This window comes from Protobothrops mucrosquamatus, unplaced genomic scaffold (genome assembly GCF_001527695.2).
Source record: "Protobothrops mucrosquamatus isolate PMUCROS unplaced genomic scaffold, P.Mucros_1.0 scaffold_38, whole genome shotgun sequence".
Lineage (NCBI taxonomy): Eukaryota > Metazoa > Chordata > Lepidosauria > Squamata > Viperidae > Protobothrops > Protobothrops mucrosquamatus.
Window position 1 is genome coordinate 124,076 of NW_015386114.1, and position 21,364 is coordinate 145,439.

Below are 21,364 nucleotides of genomic sequence, written 5' to 3' on the forward strand. Positions count from 1 at the left end.
AATGTTCTCTGTACTGTTGGAATTGAATAATGATGGATAATATAGCAGTGTAAAAAGGGTGATTAATTTCTCTTAAAAGAACTTATGAGCCAGGCACGAAGACAGCCCTGTAATGTCCAGTTGTAAAGAACATGACATTTGGCAAAAGAAAAAAAAAATATCCAACATTTTAAGTCAAATTTATGATCTAGCTGCATTATTCTTACCAGGAAGACTGGAAGGATGGCTTTGTTCTGGAGGTCACGGTGAGTTTCTCAATTTGAGACCCACTTCGCGCCTAGCCACGGTTGTGTGGAAATTAATAATTGTGCTGCTTGACGGTAAACACCATTATCCTAAACAAATAAATAGTTGCAAAGGTCTTCACAACTTAAATGGGGTTTGCTAAAATGAGCCAGTGCATTATGGATTGTTTTTTTGGGGGGGGGGGAAGCATGTAGTAAAAAGGCCGTCTAATTAGCGAAAGGATGTGATTGCAAGTGCTAAATGTTAGAGACACAGTGAGTCTCACACATGAAGCAGGAAAAGACATATGTTTGATTGGTAACTTTGCTACAGTTGCTGGAGTATTACAGGATATTGAATTAACACCAGATTCTATATTAACTGAATCAGCTTATTTGGGCTAATTCGAGGAAGCACCACTTAAACAACGTCGGGTGGATTAGTTAAAGATCAAATCCTTGTATATGCGGGTTTGCCCAAGTGAATTTTATTAGAGTTTTAATTTAATTTATATCTTATATAATAAAAAAAGAGTTCCTGCGGATTTTACTTTGCTAGTTATTGCCGACTATAAGGGGTGTTGCTCAAGGCCACTGAGGCAGTGCTGTCCAAAGACATTTCTGCAGTCATGTATTACCTTCTCACTGAAGTGGTACCTATTTGTCTACTCGCATTTGCATGCTTTTGAACTGCTAGGTTGGCAAGAGCTGGGGCGAGGACGGGAGCTCACTCCGTCACGTGGTGCTCGGATCTCGAATCTGGGCTATCAACTTTCCAGCTGACAAGCCCAGCATCTTAACCACTGAATATATGCTATATAGAATTTATATTTATTCACATTGCCAGTCGCTGGTCATCAGGAGTCGTGGTGACATAGTGGTTAGAATGCTATATTGCAGGCTAATTCTGCCGACTGCCAGTAGTTCGATCCTAACCGGCTCAAGGTAGATTCAGCCTTCCATCCTTCTGAGGTTGATAAAAATGAGGACCCAGATTGTTGGGGGGCAATATGCTTAGGGTTAGAGAGGGCTGTAGAGCACTGCGATGCAGTATATAAGTCTAGTGTTATCATACACAATTCTTTTCTGCTTTCCTTAATTTTCATCTTAATACACAGCTTCCCCCCCCTTTTCTCTAAATTAGATGAGACAGGCTGAAAGATACTCTTGGTTCACCCATTAGCCATATCCTGGCTTGTTTTAATTTTGGTATAAAGAAGGCTATGATTTACTTATAAACTACGATTAACCATTGAGATTAGTGATCAGACTGATCTGAAGCCAAGCCAAGAATATGATGGCTTAGTGGGTTGAATAAACCTTTCCATTGTTCCTGGCACATTACTTTTATGGCCAAGCACACATTTGAACCTGAAATGTCCTCCTTTTTCTTGCCATTTTACTTGACCACCTTTTCTTCAACTCAACTGCAAATGCAAGATGAAAATCGGAGAAAGTCGAAGAGCAGCAGCTTGGGGGATGTTTGTTATAAAAAGAAAAGATAAGGCAGAGGCCTTTGCAAGATTTATTTCTTTTAGTAAGCTCTGTGCTTAGCCGTTCTAGACTATAAAGCCTGTGCCTGCATTTAAACAGCCTGTAAAATCTGAAATCAAATTTGAATTATGGCAAACAATCCTGGCTCGCTTAGGAGAAAAACGAAGAGTTGGCCCAGCATAATCTGAGAGTTAAGTGCACTTGTGCGATAGAATAGGTTAAACTATAAAATGGCTTGGATTGAAAGCTGCCAGGTGAAATAGCAATCTGGAAAATGAGACAAAAATACAGTATTTAGTTTTAGGTGGGTTTCGCCCATTTGGCCTTGAAAAGATAAGAAGGGCTCAGAAGCAAAAAGGATGACCTCCATATAGGTTCATAGTTGCAATCCACAGTGAAAATGCCTTATCTTAAATTGAATTGTGGGTCCATCAAGTCTAGGTCTAGAAGTGGGCCATGCTGGTTATCAACCCAGAAGACTTCTCTACTTATTCTGTGATTGCGACCTTGGCTTAGAAGTCTTCACTGGAGAACTGTATCAATAAACCACTTCTTACTTCTTCTCATCAATAGGTTTATCAAACTTTCAAAGAATTCTGAAATTTTTCAAAAAGCTTATCCCGTTAGCAAAGAAACAGTGTGAAGGCTGTGTTGGTGCTACTGTTGCAGCTGCTTTTGAAGAGTAAGCTATCATTAATCAGACACTATTAGAATTGGTTTGGTTTATTAATAATAATAATCAACAAAGATAGTACCAATAGTAACAGGCACCTTGGGTGCAATTCCAAAACATCTGGAGTACTACTTGAACACCATGGGCATTGACAAAATCTCCATCGGTCAATTACAAAAGGCAGCTTGACTTGGAACAGCTTACAACCTGTGATGAGATGTTTAACGCCATCAAAAATCCACATCTGCTTATTCCAGGTCCATTGAAAGGACAATAGATGGATAAAAATGCCAAATCCAGTCTAAACATCTGGCTACTGTGCAATCAACTCTAATAATGATTCAATCCTGATGACTACTGCCTCCCAATTGTCTTCCCTTTCCATTAATATTAATATTTGTAGACTTCACTGGCTGAAAAAAAAAATCAGAAGTCTAAAAATAAAAATTCTTCAGGTGCTTTCTGCCTCCTTATTGAAATTGGTCAGTTTGATCCTACCCTGATCAGCCTCTTGCAAACCACATTCTGTTTCCCACAATGACACCCTCCTATCCTGCCTTCAGCCCAGTCTGCACCAGCCTTTTAAACAGATTCTCATGATCAGCAGAAGCTATGCTGACGTGCTGCTTCTACAAATGAAGGTGGATATAACTCATTCCACGTAACCTTAGCACATAAATACTTTCTTAAATCCAAACACATATAAAACTCCCTGGGGTGAGAAACGGGAGGAGGGGTGGAGAGACAGTGGGTAAGGTTAAACATTGAAATTGCTAAAATTTGACCTGGTCATAAATCTCCACTTCGGCTCATGTTTTATGAGAACATTCAGTGGGAAAGTAATTCCCATGTACAATTGCTTTGCCTTATAAGTCATTTCTGACTGATTGCTGTCATACCTGAGATTTTTAACCTCTTTCTCGGTAGCTTTAGCAATATTTTTAACATGGTTGCAGTGGAACTGTCTATGTTTAAATCAAGGAAGTGAGTCCAGAGAGTGTCATGTGCTAGAAATATTCTACATTTAAAATGTGGGAAGAGCTGAATGCTTTTACATAGATAATGTCATTCATGGGGGGGGAAAGAATTCTAAACATAGTGCTGGGTATAGAACTGTTAGGAGATGCTAAGTTTAGGCCTGGGAACCTTAGCTTCTATTTGTGGTTGATCCATATGGCAAGTTACGAGAACCGCAGCTTGGGACAGCTTCCTGTTTGGCGAAAGGGAATATTGTATGAGCGTAAGAATTCCTGGCAGCAGTTTTATAATTTGAACAGAAAAAAGGTTGAAAGAAATAACAGGAGCTGTTGATTGTGCTGGAAGAACTTCTCTTATTTTCAGAAGCTCAGGGGGTGGACTGTGTAATGTTTTTCTGTTTAGCTATTACTTGACCTTAACCTAACCCTAATAAATGGTTGTTTGACTTGATCTGATGCTAAGCATTCTTTCCATCTGGTCATGTCAGGCACAAAGAACTAGGAACACTGGCTCAGTTCAAAGCACTGAAGACTTTATTATTGTTACCTATACACAAGAATCTGGTTGAAGCTAAATTGGCACATAGATAAGAGTCAATGGAATTCATGAGAGTTGGACTTGGGTCTCTTCTGGCTGTGCAATGATTCCAAACTGATGACACATCTAACCCCACCTTCCAGCTCAGCCTGCTCCTCTCTTCCAGATTATGAATGTGTGGATTAAGTCTACCAGCTGTTTACCATTCAAACTTCACAAGAAGAATGTTTGCTAAACCATGTTAGCCACCAAGATACTTTTAGGAAACTCTCCCATCAGAAAACAATGCTCCCATTTTTTGCAACTTTCTAATAGCTGAACTTAAAAGGTTCATTTCATGGAAAGTAAAGGAGTTTGTTTGGAATTGAGGACAAATGTTTGATCATCTACTGGATGAATTTGTAAATCAGAACCTAGCTCTCCATTGCATCTCCAATTGATTTGTCAATGGTGCCATGAATTTTACCACTGGCATCTTTTAGAACTTATTAGACAGAAAAACTACTAGAAAAAGAATATGTGAAGCTATAAATTCAAGGTTCCACTGGTTTGACCCAAGGCTCTAGAATAAATGAATTCTGAAAGGGCAGCTTGAACCTTTGAAATAGCTTGCATTGAATAGCTGTGTGTATTGGGAGAAACAGAATTCTTGGAGACTGTAGGAAAATTGGCCTGTAGCTCATTAATTCTCACTAAACAGACTACCGACTGGGTGAAGCCTCCAAGTTTAATAACAGCCATAAGTTAATATATGCAGCTGCAATTCAAATGTACTTGATTGGAAAGAGAATAGATCTTCTCCCATTTGTTGTGGCCTCCCCGGAGTTTGTTTTTCTTTAAAGTACAAATTGACAGTCAAACATGTAATTAGTTGTGATGACTGTCACAACCAGCCGTTTCCCCTTCACCATGCCACTTCTCTAAAAGTTGAATTATTTTGATCACAATGAATTAGGCAGGCTTTTCATAATCATTGAGGGAGCCTAGTTCTCTTCTCGTGCCTACTGCATTCACCCAATCATCAGATTAAAGCACAATGGTGGCATATCAGGAACAGTTTCCTGTTTTCATGGGTATTATTTATTTAGTTGGGTAGATTTCGATCGGGGCTCTTCAAATTTGGAAATTTTAAGACTTGTGGACTTCAGATCCCAGAAGTCCTCCACCAGCCATGTCTTTAGTCCAGGGATGTCAAACTCGCTGCGTCATGTGATGTGTCACGACATATTGTGACTTTTTCCCCCTGGGGTGGGGTGGGCACAGCTTCCATGTGATGCATCCGGCCCATGGGCCGGCAGTTTGACACCCCTGCTTTAGTCTGATGACATTCTCCTCTAACAAAAGGCCTGTGCAATAAACTGGATTAGGGAGAGAATGAGTTGCCCAAAGTAAGCCATGAGCTTCCATGGTCTATCACTCCAGGGGTGTCCAACCTTGGGAACTTTAATAAGACTTGTGGACTTCAATTCCCAGCAAGGCTGGCTGGGGAATTCTTGGAGTTGAAGTCCACAGATCTTAAAGTCACTAAGGCTGGACAGTCCTGGTCTAGTCTATCATCTTAATCACTACATAACTACACTGGATGTCAAATGCTGTGAAAGAAAAATGAATCTCTAAAAAGGTTTAGTTTCTCATAATTTGGTATGAGTAGGCAAATTGTCATGCATTTATTACACTTTTAACAAGATAATTTGTTTTACTGCAGCTTCAGCACCGCATAGTGAAGCAACCAAAAAAAAAAACTTTTGGGAAAAAGAATTGGCTGCAAATATTTAGCAAAGTGATGATGGGTCCACTAATTGTGTTGATACAACACACCCGCACCTGTCTGTCATATAATAATTTTGTAGGCTGTTGTTTGATACTTCAGCAGCCAGACATTTGATTAATGCATGGAAGCATTTATAAATGACACAAAGTTAGAAGGAGGCAGTTTATGAACCTTGGGAAATGAATCTTTTCAGAAGAATAAAATTTTGTGATGGGAATAATGCTAGGGATGTTCTGTTTAATATGTCTGGATGGATTCTCACCTATAGACAATTTTGTACTATGTGTGGATACTCAACATGCTTATCAACATTCTTCTCGGTTGTGGGTTGGTTGGTTAATTTTTGGCTGGTGTGTCCTTCACAGTTGGAAGTCTGTAAAAGGAAGCACCCAAATGTCTCCCCAGGTTTTAGAGACTTAGATCACATTACCTAGATAGTTTTCTGCTTCTTGGGTTTTGTTTTTAAACAGTTGACCATGGTTTACAGCAAACTTAGCTCCTTTGTGTTATTAGGAGCATTTTATCTGAGCACAGTAGTGCATCTGGATGTTAGCCCCAAAAAAGAAAAGAAAGAAAGTAAGCAGCAAAACATTTCACAGAATCATTTGTGTCATTTTGTCTTTGCTTCCCACAAACTGACATAAATGTTTTATCCATGCCTGGAGAGGCTGAGCAGGAAACAACGCGAGGGGGATGGAAACGCTGCCATTAAACTAGGAGAACATTCAAGAATGCAGAGCAAAAAAGAAAGAAAAGTGGAAGGACTAAAACTTCTCAGCTCCCCCGTCCCTTGATTTTTATTTTTTATTTTGCAAAAGAAAAGGGACTCTGCACAGCCAACTCAGACTAAGCTTTCTGGCAGCTGTCTAGTCAGAACCTCATTTCAGAAGTTGGGCTGCAGGTGAAGGAGAGATAAGTACCGATTGAAATGCAAGTGAGAGAAGCTGCTTCCAGTAAATTGGACTGCTAGGTCTGGGAAAGTACGGGCGGCCTTCGCACTTCAGGGTTAATAATCCCCTGCTTTTTCTAATTACAACTTGCTCACAGCGGGGGAGATAACTAGGCTGCAGAAGAATATGCTTAATGAGGTGGGCATGGAAAATTCATTAAAGGCTCCTAATTGAATTTACAGTCATATGGTTAACGGAGGATAAGTTCTCCACTAGGAAATTCGGGAGAATGTGTCCTGCTAAATGCCGGATCCGTTCCTTGCAAGGGAATAACCATCAATATATCCCCTTGATGAGGCTTTAAGAACAAGCCAAAGCAGTCTGGGCCGTTTGGAAGGAAGGATATGTTGTAATAAACTAGGGGTCCTTTGGGTTTCTTTCAAGTGCGCCTTTATGTGATTATACACAGTCACAAATCCTATCATTTGTGTATCTGCTACAGCTGCAATCCGGTTTTAAGTTGGATTCATTCGAAACATCTAACGCAGCAATGTTCAACCTTGGCAACTTTCAGACTTATGGACTTCAACACCCCAAATTCCCCAGCCAGCATGAGGAATGCTGAGAGTTGAAATCTGCAATCTTTGCAAAGGTTGGACACACCTGGACTAGACCATGGAATTGATAGGACAAGAAAATTCATGGCTTACTAAGGGCAAGTCATTCACTCTCTCTCTCTCTAATCCAGTTTGCTACAGAGGCCTTTTGTAAGAGAAGAAAGTGACCAGACTCCTCATGCTGGCTGGGGAATTCTGGGAGCTGAAGTCCACAAGTCTTAAAGTTGCATGGCTGGCTGGGGAATTCTGGGAGTTGAAGTCCACAAGTCTTAAAGTTGCCAAGGTTGAGCACCTCTGCTCTAATGTATAATGTCTACCTAGTTAAGTGAAAGAAATAAAAGGACAATGAAATAATAAAACTGAGAATTGTTTCAATTCATCTTATTTTTTCTCTTCTCTTAAATCCTCGGAATCTTATTTTCTAAACAGGAAGCACCAAACTCTACAAGCTAGATGCCAAGTGGATAGCAATCAGTTGCTTAATCCGCTTTAATGCCTTGTTGCTGGAAATAAAATTTGATCTTCTTCTGCTCCTCCTTGCTCCAGGAAGTACTGTTATGCGGGTGACGGCGTCTGATGCAGATGACCCATCTACAGATAATGCTGTGCTGAGATACAACATTCTGAAGCAGACTCCAGACAAACCATCTCCGAACATGTTCTACATTGACCCAGAGAAAGGGGACATCGTCACGGTGGTGTCTCCAGCCATGTTGGACCGCGAAGTAAGTCGCAAGTGGTTTCCATGATTTGTTGAACAAAACAGACTCCAACAACACAAGGCTTGTTGGTTACTGCCTATTTTTCATCTTGTCATCTTACCTGGAACTCAGTAAGCCATTTGTCGGTGTGATCTTTGGATGGCTTGTTTAGAAAAATATTATGTAAAACTCACAGATGGAAAAAAGAAGTGTTTAGATAGCTGAATAATATCAGGATTTGATCTCCCAGTGATGAATAGAATAGAAAAGAACAGAACAGAACAGAATAAAATAGAATACTTTGTCATTTTAAATGTATATTAATCGGCATACATTAAAATGAAATTTCATTGCATACAGCTCTCAAAGGGTCACCACCTCCAATATACACTACATAAATATGACAAAAAAGAAAAAAATGCATATATCCACATATATTCTTTATTCTGTATATATATTCTACATATATTTGTAGCAGATTAGCTGTGTTTCTTATTCTAAACTAAGGGTGTTTCTTTCCATTTTTCCATGCTTGGAAAGGGCCGTGTAATAATATTAGAACACACATCCTGAAGGAGCTTTTATTTTAAAGGCAACTGGACTTTCTGATTTTTCTTTAAGACATTTTTGCATCTCATCCAAGAAGCATCTTCAGTTCTAACTAACTGCTGGGGAATCCAGTCCAGATGCCTTTAAAATAAAAAACACTTTTAGGACAAACATGATCTGGATGACTGACAACCTCCATAGACATTAGAGCACACAGTTTGCATGGAGCAGAGAAGGGGAGGATGAGGAGGAGGAGGAGGAGGAGGAGGAGGAAATATTAGCAACTCAGAAGTGTCAACTTCACGGTCCATCAATGTCAAGAAGATACTTGGAAAAAATAGGAAGCAATTTGATAGGAAAACTGGGTTGGAGAGGGAAGAAATGAGCTTTATTAGGCTTTGTCAATGAAGAAAAGAAGAAAGTTTAGAGCTTGTGAGGTAAGAAGGGATAAGGAGCTGAACGCTTCTTTAGTTCAGATTAAAATTCTGAGCCATCAAAGAATAGGGATGTTGTAAAAATCCTCCTGAACTTGCAAAACAGAAGTGAACACTATTGCCATGTATCTGGCTAATTCAACACAAGGGGAGAAGCAAAGAATAATCTCCCTTTAAATATATCTCCATGCTGACACCCCCAATTTGCATAAACAGAAGTGAGCTAACCTCTCTGAAACCTTTCATTGTGTTATTATCGTTCCATTTTCATTTACAAGTGTAACAGCCACATTGGTGTGTGAACGAGTGTGTGGTGCATGAGTAATGTGTGTTTTCTTTTTCTTTAAAATAGTTGAAGGATGTACAATGGGGGGGTGGCAGCATCATAAATAAGTGTTGAATTTTTAAGTAATAATTTTTATTAAAAATGACAATTTTTAATAATGACAAAAACACAAAAGAATGGATCGCCCTGATGGTTAATACATCAGTTTGAGCCAGAGGGAACTTCTGTGTGGGGCATGTAATATATGTGGGGATAGCCCAGAAAACCGGGGAGGGTTGCATTGTAGCAGAGACAGGAAACTTGTCTGGATGTCTTGGATCCAACTCCTTTATTTAAATCTGGCCAAGGTTTTGTCTAGGCTAAGGGTGAATATTGCCAGAAAGCAAGGCCACACAGTATGTCAACATGTGATTGATTTTCCTCCTTAGAGAAGAGACAAACTTATCCAATAAGGTAAGGTCGAAAAAAAGGAAGTTCCCCCAAGGATTTGCTTCGACCGGAATCAAAGTTGACAGAGTCTCAGACAAACTCCCAAAGAGACATGACTGAGTTCTAACTCTATCTTGAATTCAGCTTCTTTGATTTAACAAAAGAAGAACTAGCTTAGAAAATATATTCATATTCTTAGCTGTGAGGTCCTTGGTGCTCTCTGAGCTTGGTTGTTTTCTTGTAGATGTTGCATGACCCAACAGTGAACTGATGATGGTAGCTTGTTGAGTCATGCAACGCTTGCAAGAAAACCACCAAACTCAGAGAGCACCAAGGACTCCACAGTTTTCCTCCTCCTCCTCTCTCCGCCTATCCCACTCCATCCTAGCATGATGATGTTACTTAATTGGGTATTCCAACATCTGCAAGAAAACAACCAACTTCAGAGAGCACCAAGGACCCCATAGTTGTCCTCCTTCTCCTCCTCCTTCTTCTGCACATCCCACTCCCTCCTAGCATTGATGATGTTACCTAGTTGGGTCATGCAACATCTGCAAGAAAGCCACCAACCTCAGAGACTACCAAGGAGCTCACAGTTCAACCCTGAGCAGCAAATATTCTCTTCTATTGCTATGTTCTTAGCTTTGGAGACCTTGGTCATAATATCCATATGAAATGAAAAATATATATTTGAGGGCTGTGCAACCACCAAGTCATCCAGAGAACTTTATGGCCAGATGGGAATATGAACGCAACCTGAGTGTGAGATTCTTCAGGGATTCCAAGCTTACCACCAGCTAGGAACTGAGATAAGAGGCTTTTTCCCATATTTATCCACCCACAGTCAGTGGACAAAGCTTCCCAGCTGTTCCATTTTTACAACCGAACGTATGACTAATAAGGCAGTTATGTATTGTGCCTAATTATGTTTTTTAAATGTTACGTTAGTGCAATTAAAAGACAAGCGAAATATTGACAGACATCTGTGACATAAATGGCATTGCCTTGAAAAGAGCTAGCTGTAGATAAATTGTTGAATTATACCCTAAAGAATGGGGGGAGGGGGAATCTCCAAAATGTCAATCAAACCTTCTTTTAAATCTTACTTGGATTTCACTCTCTCTTCAAAATGTGTTGAGTCAGCTGGAGAATCATTTATAAAACATGAACGTCGATTAGCTTTTCCTGACGAGAGTGGGGTGTTTTTTTTTACAATTATGGAGGAAAAGTACAAATAAATAGCACTGGAATTCTGTTTAAAATGTTGCTATGAAATTAGGAAGGAACCCCAGAACGATCTCATTTTTACCACTGTTTGTTTTGAAGCATTGCTCCAGCATAAAATCTAGTTTTCTCAACTTAAAAAAAATGTTAAAAGTAATTAAGTGTAAAAAGTACCAAAAGGGTTGGTTTCATTGAGGATATCCCTCCAGCAAATATATTAGACATTTTTCAGCAGGAGATTAAAGTTTTCCCTTGCTTTCATCCTTTAAATGAGCCCCATCAATTTATTCCCTGCTTTTATATTAAAAAAAAAACATTCCCAGGGTAGAGAGAAATGTGCATTTTATAGCACATCTAGATTGGATTCCTTCATTGTGCTAAATGATTGTTTGTAGACTAAACCACAATTACCTGGGTTTGTATAGCATGTTAAGCTATAGGTTTACTGTTAGCTTGTTTGTCTGTATTGATAGTTCCTTGATTTGGATATTGTTTACTTCTTGATTGTTGTCTAGTGTTCATCTTGGTGTTAATATCTACTTATTTGAGTGTTGATTGCTAGCAAGGATATGTTTTGCTCTTTTTGTTTCCTTTTTAGCTTTTTGATTCTTTCTTTTAAATCGTATATAGATGTTTATCTCTATGTGCCTGTTGATGTCTGATTTTTCTGAGTGCCAGGCTTCCCAGAATTCTCTTGGAATTTGAGTATTTTTGCTCACAATTTCCCAGTTGGAACTGTGGTTGAAGCTATCCATTTGTTGCAATATTAAGGAGTTCTCATGTCTTCTGACTGCTAATTGGTGTTCATGGATACAATCCGCTAGTCTTCTCTGTCTGTCTTACATAGAAGCTGTTCATTTACTTATTTTCAAAACTATGGACCTATAATTAATTAGCCACTATGTGATAAACCTCATTTTCATACATAACCTCATCTATTGGTGACTTCTTCACCCAGAATCTAAAATCAAAACAGCTATTTGGCCTAATCCCTTTCATTTAATTTAAAAAATTTTAAATTCTTTTTTTGAAGTATCTTTCTGTTGTCAAACACATTTACTGATTCCCACTTCATTCAGAAAAAAAGAGAAAAGTCTTGTAGGGTCAAAATAATTTGTTGCTTCATCAGCCAGTTAAATATGAGGAGAAGCATCATGCAAGCACAAGAGGGAACAAATAATATCAAGTATGCACATAGTTCAGCTAAAAGAAAGAAGACGTTTTTTTTTAAAAAAAAAACAATAACCACCGGTTGTATGTCAATTTAATAAACAACTGCCATGTATGTTTAAAACCGCCGTTCCAATATTTTAATTATGTCATCTTCAAATAACTTCTCCTGGAAAGAAAGCTGAAGTGACAGCTCATGGTCTGAAGGAAATGAAACATGACTTAGCTCATTTTCTTTCCCTCTTAGAGCTAAAATTTAATTTTCTTCATCTTGACAAGGAAGTGTTTTAATTAGAAATTACTTCTGTCTCTGCCCTTCCTCCCCATTTCAGACCTGATGCCCACAACATAGCAAGACTTTGGATTGTTCTAGTGAGCACGTATATGTTATCCGGTCTAAAAAGATTGTCCAGAACTAGAAATAGGGCCCAAATCTTTGTCCATTACCAAAGTCAGGGTGAGCAGTAAGCAATTCCTACCAATGATACATTGTCCAGATTGAAGAAGAAATGGTGTACCCAAAGCTGAGGTTAGTTCACCCAACTTTTGAGGGTCACTTAGCAAAATTTGGAGCTCTCTGATTATGTTATGGTCACTTGCACATAAGAACTCTCTAGCTGCTTTTGAAAAGCTCATGGACATGCTTGCCAATAGTTAGAATTTAAAGCATTCAAGAGTTGCAATCACAAATGCCCCAATTTTTCATGAATTGCTCCAATCAGCATTTCAACCATTTAATTGTTGTTCATGTTCAGATGCTTTTCCAAGCCTTCTTATTTCCCATTGTTCTTAGCCTTATTCTTTAAGATGACCTGTTAATTATGCTAATAATCTATTACACGTTGTCCCTCCTTTGTTTTCCTGTTTTCCATCCGCCCTTTTTCAGTTCTTAAAGCACTTTTAATGCGTTTTCTTCGAGAATAGATCCATTGTAATTATATTTGCATTTCATTCCTTTTTTCTCTTACTATTTTAGAATTGATAAATAAATGAAGGCATCCTTTAAAATGGAGCAATTCATTTAACCCTTGCCCTTTCCTCATTTCAGCAAAAGAAGGGGGAAAAAATAGGTAAAGTTGCTTCTCATTTCTGAACTCTTTGTATTCGTATGCATATTTAAATATATAGAATGAAATTTGCATTTTTTTTTAATTCGAAGAGCAGCCTTTTTTTTAACTTGAAGCAATGATAGATGGGAATCAGAAGGAAACTTTGTAGAACAATAAATAATAGCGTTGGAAGGGACCTTGGAGGCCTTCTAGTCTAACCCTCTAATCAAGCAGGAGACTCTATACCAGTGATGGTGAACCTTTTAGAGATCGAGTGCCCAAAAACTGGCCCTGCCCCAGCTCCACCTCCTGCCCTGCCCCTGCCTGCCCCCACCCTGCAGGGCCACTCACCACCTCCAGGGCCCGCCGCAGATCGCCCAGGCAGCCCAGCAGCACCATGGCAGCCATGCCCTCTGCCCGCGCCCCGCAGCATCAACTGTGCATGATGGGGCATGAGGGCAGAGTCTTATCTACGCTGCCTGGCTGCCATGTCCTTGGCTGCGCTGCTCCGCGTGAGCTACACTCGGGGGCGACTCTCCTCCAGGGGGGTTGCTGGTGAGGAGGGGGTTGCAGGGGGAGGCGAGGCTGGGAAAATGGCACGTGTGCCCACAGAGAAGGCTCCGAGTGTCACCTCTGGCACGCGTGCCATAGGTTTGCCACCACTGCCCTATACCATTCTGGACAATGGTCTTCTTGAAAATCTCCAGTGATGGAGCACCCACAACCCTTGGAGACAAGCCACTAATTGTTCTCACTGACAGGAAATTTCTCCTTGGTTTTAGGTTTGTTCTCTCTTTCTGAGCTTTCACCTGTTAATTTTTGTCCTGCCCTCAGGTGCTTTGGAGAATAGGCTGACCCCATGTTTCCGTGACAGCCCAGAACACAAAGTGCATTTTGTCTAGCTGAGCAAAGATTTAAATTTTGAATCTAAAGTAACATCGAAACAAGATTAATTGAATTCATGTAAGAGTTGGTCACGCGCCCCCCCCCTTTCCTCTGTGTAGTCACATTAACATTGTCGTGTTTTGGAAGGTGGTGCTCAAGAGTTCGAACGATGGAAAAATATGTTCTTATTAAATCGATACACAATTGCAGAGTGGAGAAAGGCTTTCTTGCGGCAACTATGTAGTTTTACCAAGTTGCCTATCTAGGCAAAAATGAGAAAATAAATGAAAATGGATTGATTAGTTATTAGTACACACAGCAGAAATTCGTATAGGATGTATAAGGATTCATACAGTATTTGCCATCTCCAAGGAGATGATGTACGTTTTGAAGTTTTTCTTGCTCTGAACCAGGCAGAAAATGAAAATGGATCTAGACATTTACCGCTGAGCTATAAATGTATGTTGGGGGAAGAATAATAGAATCCTAGATTTGGAAGGGACCTTGGAGATCTTCTAATAAAACTCCTGCCCAAGGCAGGGATCCTTAGACCATCCCAGAGAAAAGGTTGTCCAGTCTTTGGTTGAAAGCTTCCACTGATGGACCTCCATAATTGCAGCAGCCAGATGCTTCATTTCTTCCTACTTCTCACACTCAGGAAATTCCTCTTATTTTTATTTTGGATCTCTCTGTGTAATTCTCCCACCCTCTGGTTCTTCTCCTACCCTTAGGCCGTACAGAGGATACATCCACCCTTCTTCCTTGTGACAGTCCAGAGAAGCTTCCCTCTTCTCTGCCGATTTTATTTGCCCTTAATCCCTTTTTTCAGGAGAGATGAATTATATAATTCAAGGGATGTTACACTGTTGTAGATAAATAGTATGGAATCAACATTGACTGTAAATTGTGCAGTAGGACGGTGGCAATAGGAGCAAAGTGTTTAAGAAATTGAGCATTTTGACGCTACAAAAAGATTGTACCATCTCATAAAGAAGCTTGTGATGAACTGTGAAAATGTTAGCCTTATGAGGTAGTCAGACAAACAGAATAACAGAGTTGGAAGGGACCTTGGAGATCTTCTAGACCAACCCCCTGCTCAAGGAGGAGATCCTATACCATTTCAGATAAATGGCTCTACAATTTTTCTTAAAACCTGCAGTAATAAAGCATCCACGACTCCAGGAGCCAAGTTATTACATTGGTTAATTGTTCTCACTGTCAGGAAAGTTCTCCTTAGTTCTAGATTGCTTCTCTCCTTGATTAATCCAGACAAAAAGCACAATCAGGTTTGTCTTTATTCCAAGATGACACAAACAGTATTTGCAAGACTGGAGAGAAATTCTTTGTGTGTCTAATCACACTTGGCCAATAAACCTATTCTATTCTATTCTATTCTATTCTATTCTATTCTATTCTATTCTATTCTATTCTATTCTATTCTAAAGTCTATCATTATTCTATTCTATTCTTAATTCTATCATTATTCTATTCTATTCTATTCTATTCTTTCTCTTAGTTTGCAGGAAATGCTTCCCAGCCCCCTCTCTTTCCAGGGCTCCTGTCTGCAGCTCTCTTTCCCATCTCCAAGGTCATTCACACCTACCATTACAGAAAAGCATATAAAAATACTTTGTATATTTGCTTTTATTAGCAAAGCACTCCCTTTATTATTTTTTCTTGCTGTTGCTAGATTAAAGCACTTTTCTCTATCAAGAAAGCAAGGGGGAAAGATCGATCAGCTTTGCCTATTAATATGAATCGCATACCGCTATCGACAGAAGCCAGCATCTGAGAGCTGTTTCGAAATGAACAATGTGATATATCTGGTGATGAGGAGGGAAATAAAACAGAGAATATAGCTGTTCAGTGTAGAACAATGAAGAAAATATGTCAGTAAGGAAGGGAGAGAAAGCAATAATAATGCACATCGAGCGGGATTCCAAGCAGCCACAGGAATTTATCTAAGAATTAGGCAAAATGATTGAGAAAGATGTGTTTTTATTATCTTGCTTGTATATAACAAAGGTTTGATGTTCTGGAGATGCATACACCAAATACAATGAGACCATCCAACCAAACATCGTGATTACCATCAAACTAGGTTTGTGGGTTTCTTAATAGTACATGATTACTAAATGTGAGGTGGAAAGTTGTGGACAAAATAGATTTTTCCTGCCTTCCCTCCCTGAGCTGTTGTGATGCAGTATTGGAGGGTGACTCTGCCCACTGCCAGCAGTTCGATTCTCACCGGCTCAAGGTCAACTCAGCCTTCCGTCCTTCCGAGGTCGGTAAAATGAAGACCCAGATTGTTGGGGGCAATGTGCTGACTCTGTAAACAGCTTAGAGAGAGCTATAAAGCACTGTGAAGTGGAATATAAGTCTAAATGCTACTGCTATTGCTTCCCTTCCTTCCTTCCTTCCTTCCTTCCTTCTTTCCCTCTTCCTCCGCCCCCTCCTTCTCCTCTACACATTCATGACAACTCTGCCAACTCCAAGTTGATTGTATTTTCACAATAAAATTTCCCCCTGGGGGAAGAAAAATTTCAAATATGTAGATTGGATAGGTAGCACCCATGTTTTTTTATTTCTGAGATACCTTGAAAAAGAGAATAAAACTGATTCGCAGTCAAAAGTACAGATCAATACGAGGGAAATTAAGAGATGAACAATGTGTTCCTTTCAATAAAAGACTGCAATTCATCAAGTTTTATAGCTAAACAATCCCAGTCATTTCGTTCAGTCGGTCCAGATGTTTGGATAAAGCATTCTCATTTTCAAACTAATACAGTCATGAGAAACCTCTCTATAAAGCTTTTCTGTGTAGTTTCTTTCATTTTTTTCCTGTTTTCAAAAATGTTTCTTTTATCTTCTTCAGGGGGAAAAAAAAGATAAATGCAAAACAAATGCATGGCCAGGCCAAGAAAGAAAGAAGAAAAATAAGCAAATGTAGCATAGGAAAGATTATTTGCAGGTTTTTCTGTGCTGTGATTTGTGCAAAACTTTTTCTACTTTCCTGTAGAAAATTGCTTTGCAAATTGCTCCAGGCATTAAGCACCAGAAACATGTTTCCAAATTTGTTCCTTCGTCTAATACTTCCCCCGGCCTACATCTGTTTACTTTAAAGAGTCTTTCAGAAGGAGTTTAGCTGCAGCCATTTTGTTTTCTTCCCATAATTCATAGGAGGAAAGGAAAAAGCATCCATGGTGTCTCAGAAGGACATGATTCCTATTTGCTTCACTTCCAAACCCTATGAAGAACATCAGTTCAGATAGAACATAGAATAGGACATAGAATAATAGAGTTGGAAGGGACCTTGGAGGTCTTCTAGTCCAACCCCCTGCTCAAGCAGGAGAAACTATGCCATTCCAGACAAATGACTGTCCAGTCTTTTCTTTAAAAAACCTCCAGTGTTGGAGCACCCACAATTTCTGGAGGCAAGTCGTTCCACCAATTGTTTTCACTGTCAGGAAATTTCTCCTTAGTTCCAGGTTGCTGCTCTCCTTGGTTACTTTCCATCTGTTGCTTCCTGTCCTGCCTTCAGGTGCAGAACAAGAGGTTGAACCCCCTCTTTTTTGTGGCAGCCCCTCAGATATTGGAACACTGCTATCATGTCAGTCCTAAATTTTGGGTTCAGTTTTGAGGGATGGTTGAAATAACCTAAATTAATGTGGTTTCTTTTTTTTCCAATCACAGTTGCTCTTCCCCAAACCCTATCCTATTAGAGCATCAGCGATATAATTGGCTACACATTTATAAGCAAAGCATTCTTTTGTTTTGTAAGGTAACAGTTTGATGGCCTCCCCAAAGCACCCGTGATTTCTTTGTGCAGTCCTTGGTGCTCTCTGAGCTTGGTAGTCTTCTTGCAGACATTTCATTACCAAACTAGGTAACATCATCAATTTGTCTGAAATGGTATAGGTTTTCTGCTTGACCTGGGGGTTGGACTAAAAGACCTCCAAGTCCCCTTCCAGCTCTGTTATTCTACTATTCCTTATGAGGGGGGGTCAAACAAATGTATAGACTTCCTCTTTTCTAAGATGCAGTGGGCCCTCCCTTTAAACTGTGGCTGCTTAATGCCTTTGTCTAAGCACTAACAATTACACATCCGCCGTCTTTCAATTCAGCTTTGCTACAACCGGGGTCTCAAGACAGTAGAAACCCTATCTGTCATCTCTAAGACAATGTGTTTAGAAGATATCTCAGCATTTTTCAAGCGAGGAGTCTTCCGATTAATTTATAGAATGAAGGCGTCAGCCCATTTTTAATAAACTCCTCTTAAATCACAGCAAAATCCATTTGCAATACATCAGCTCTTTGATCTGTGGCATGATGAGATATTGTGAACCGAAAAGTATTCTTTTGAAGTCTTTAAGCCAAGAATGCAAGCAGTTGTCATGTATCCTGTAAAATCGGATGGGTTTGCACTGCTCTTGAACCTAACAAGCCCTTGAGTATTAGATGATGTGGTGATGGGAAAGATTTATAATGGAGGAAGGGAAGATCTTGGTGGAAGGGTAAATGATCCACCTTCCTCTCATTCCCTTTTCTTTCTCACATTCTATTACAGCCTTCTTTCTTCAGGTTTGGTTTTCTCCTTCTTCTTTTGCTCCAGTGTAGTTGCTAAACACTCGCAAATATCCAGAAGGTATTTCTAGTTTACGCCACGCAGAGTCCCTGTGGCTGATCATAAGGGCGAATGACTGCAGGGGTGATGCAGCCATCGTAACTTTGAAACTGGGTCATTTGTAGCTATTGTAACTTCAAATAGTTGTTCAATGACTGGACATATCTCAAGGACTACCTGTACATATGTACGGTCCTCCTCTGTAGGAGATGACTAGGCTGAGCCCGAGGGAGGGGTCAAATGTGTCATCAGTCTTGAGTTCACACCCACAAGAGATCTAAGTCCAGACCACCTTGAATTTCACTGACCCTTATCTACCACCAATTTGCTTTGACTGCTAGCAGTCCAGATTCTTGTAGAGAGCATTAGCGTACAATAAACCTATATATTCATTTGAACTGCCTGGACTCCTGATTTCCTATACTCGACACCCTCATTTGGCAAGATGACATGACCTCTGTGACCTTCGAAAGATGCCCTTATTCCATTCTATATCAGTGTTGCTACCTGAATGAAGATTAAGCTATGGCAAAGTAATGAGGTATCGACACTTCAAAGAGCGGGTCACTTCTTCAATTTGCTTTGACACCAAACGTCAGTTGTGGTGCCTCCCAACCCTGCCTTCTCCTACAAGCGTTTCTAGCAGAGACCCGGTGGCTGTTAGACTACCTGGCAAATTATTCTCCCTGGTCACGGGAAGAAAAGGTCATCGATCAGTGCTTCTTGTAATGAGTTGGAACACAAGAGTGTTTGCTGGTAGACCGAAATGGCAAAGGCCTAGAATGAGTGGGAAATTCCATCCCCAGTCTGCAGATAAATGGCAAAGCAGGATGGAGAGGATGCTCACCTGATTCATGTAATGTTGTCAATACGAACTCGCTCTGGCACCGAACAAACTCATTTACCACACAAGGGACACTCATTATTGTGCTCCCCTTCGCTTTCCTGGACGTTTAATGCTTGGCTTTGCTGGATGTTCCCATTATTTTAACAGGATGTTTTTCTTGGTGTGTGTGTCTCTATGCGGTGCATTTCTTTCTGTAAAGCTTGCCCTGGGGATCACTCTACCATGAGTCCTTTGGATGGCTTCCCAGTTAGCTGCACCACTCGGGCCTCCTTCTATTGTCTGGAAGCATCTATTGAAACATTGGGCTGGTTGAAGAGAGCCTGCAAACAAGACATCTGTCTCCACTTTGACACCCATCTCAGAAGGCTGTCCCAGAATGCTTGCTTACATCTCTGTAGGCACCCCCCAAATAATGCTTAAATCCACTACCCCGAATTAATGCAAATGCCAAAATTGTAAGGTTTTGAGATGTAAGTCTGAGATTCCCCAAGTTGCTATGAGTGTCTAAGCTGGAGATGGACACAAATATTCTCTCCATCAAATTTCTGGGCTGGAGAAATACTCCACTAACCAACTACTTCAATATCCAATGAGGAAGTCCCCTACTGATGTCTAGTCATGGGATTTAGCAGACCTGGGGATTCAGCACACCAAGACTTCTGATTCTAGTTCCACTTTAGGCACAAAGCCAGCTGGGTGACCTTGGGTCAGTCTTTGACTCAAAGTCCTGAGAAGAAAGTAATGGCAATTTTTTTTTTGCTTCTGAAAAACCTTGCCAGGAAAACTGCAAGGATGTCCCAAAAGTGCTTTTTCAAAAGGCAGCTGGACTTTGTTTTTCCTTGAAGACGTTTCGCTTCTCATCCAAAAAGCTTCTTCAGTTCTGATCAAATGGTGGAGGATGGAAGAATTTGTATGCCTTGCAGTCATCTGGTCATTAGCACTCCCCCTGAGAGTCATTGAGGCCACTTGGAGATTGATCTGTGCCCTAAGGATCACCTGAATAGATGACTGCAAGGAATATGCATCCTTCCATCCTCCACCATTCAGTCAGAACTGAAGAAGCTTCTTGGATGAGAAGTGAAAGATCTTCAAGGAAAAACAAAGTCTAGTTGCCTTTTGGAAAAGCACCTTTGGGACAACCATGACTTGGATGACTGAGAATCTCCATTGGCATAAAACTGCAGGGATTTGAAGAGCCAATTGCTAGGTGTCCACACTAACTTTAAGGCATAACAACAAGACAAAATTGCTGTGAAAGACATCATAACTTAGATAGAAATCAACCCAAACTCTCCTCCAGACCGAATTCTGCATCTGTTCTGAACATCATTAGATCTTAAATGGTTTCAGCATCCTCCTTCATCAACGGTACTTTATTCAGGCCCGAAAAACACTATTATAGTTGAGAATGAGGCTTGATGAATCTTACCTCTTTGTATTTGAACATCTAAGTCTGTCAGCAAGAGGCTGAGATTCCCCTCTAGGAAAAAAAAACACGATACAGACAATCAGTTAGGACTGTGGAAATCTTCAAAAGAGTCTTTTGATTTGATGAAGATGCGGTTGAATCGTGCCTTCAAAGCATCACTGTCTCGCCCTTCGTTCCTAACTCAACAATACTTCATTTGCATACATGACCAAGTCTACAAAGTGTGTTTTGGCAAGGTGACCTGCAAAGAGGTTATTAAGACGAGAGCAAAAGAGCGGGGAACTCTTGATTTACAACCTTCATTTAGTGACAGTTCGAAGTTACAACGGCACTGAAAAAAGTGACATATGTCCATTTTTCACACAACTGTTGCAGCGTCCCCCATGGTCACGAGATCAGTATGAGCCAAGGAGAATTTTGTGTGTTCATTTTTTTATTTTTGTAGGCACCTTAATTATTGTGAGCATTGTTGTTGACTTCTTCCATTATTTCAGTGGAAAATGTAGTTAGCTTTCTCTGTTTACAACATTGATTTCCCCCCCCTTTCATCTTA

At 40.1% G+C, this 21,364-nt stretch overlaps 1 protein-coding gene across 1 annotated transcript in view; it reads left to right on the plus strand.

The window, feature by feature from the left end:
• The window catches only part of CDH13 (cadherin 13), a 225,988-nt gene that overhangs the window by 117,478 nt on the left and 87,146 nt on the right, over nt 1-21,364 (plus strand). The window contains exon 6 of the mRNA XM_015810457.1: nt 7,731-7,909. Within this exon, the coding sequence (XP_015665943.1) occupies nt 7,731-7,909 (179 nt within the window). The remainder of the gene's footprint in view (nt 1-7,730; nt 7,910-21,364) is intronic.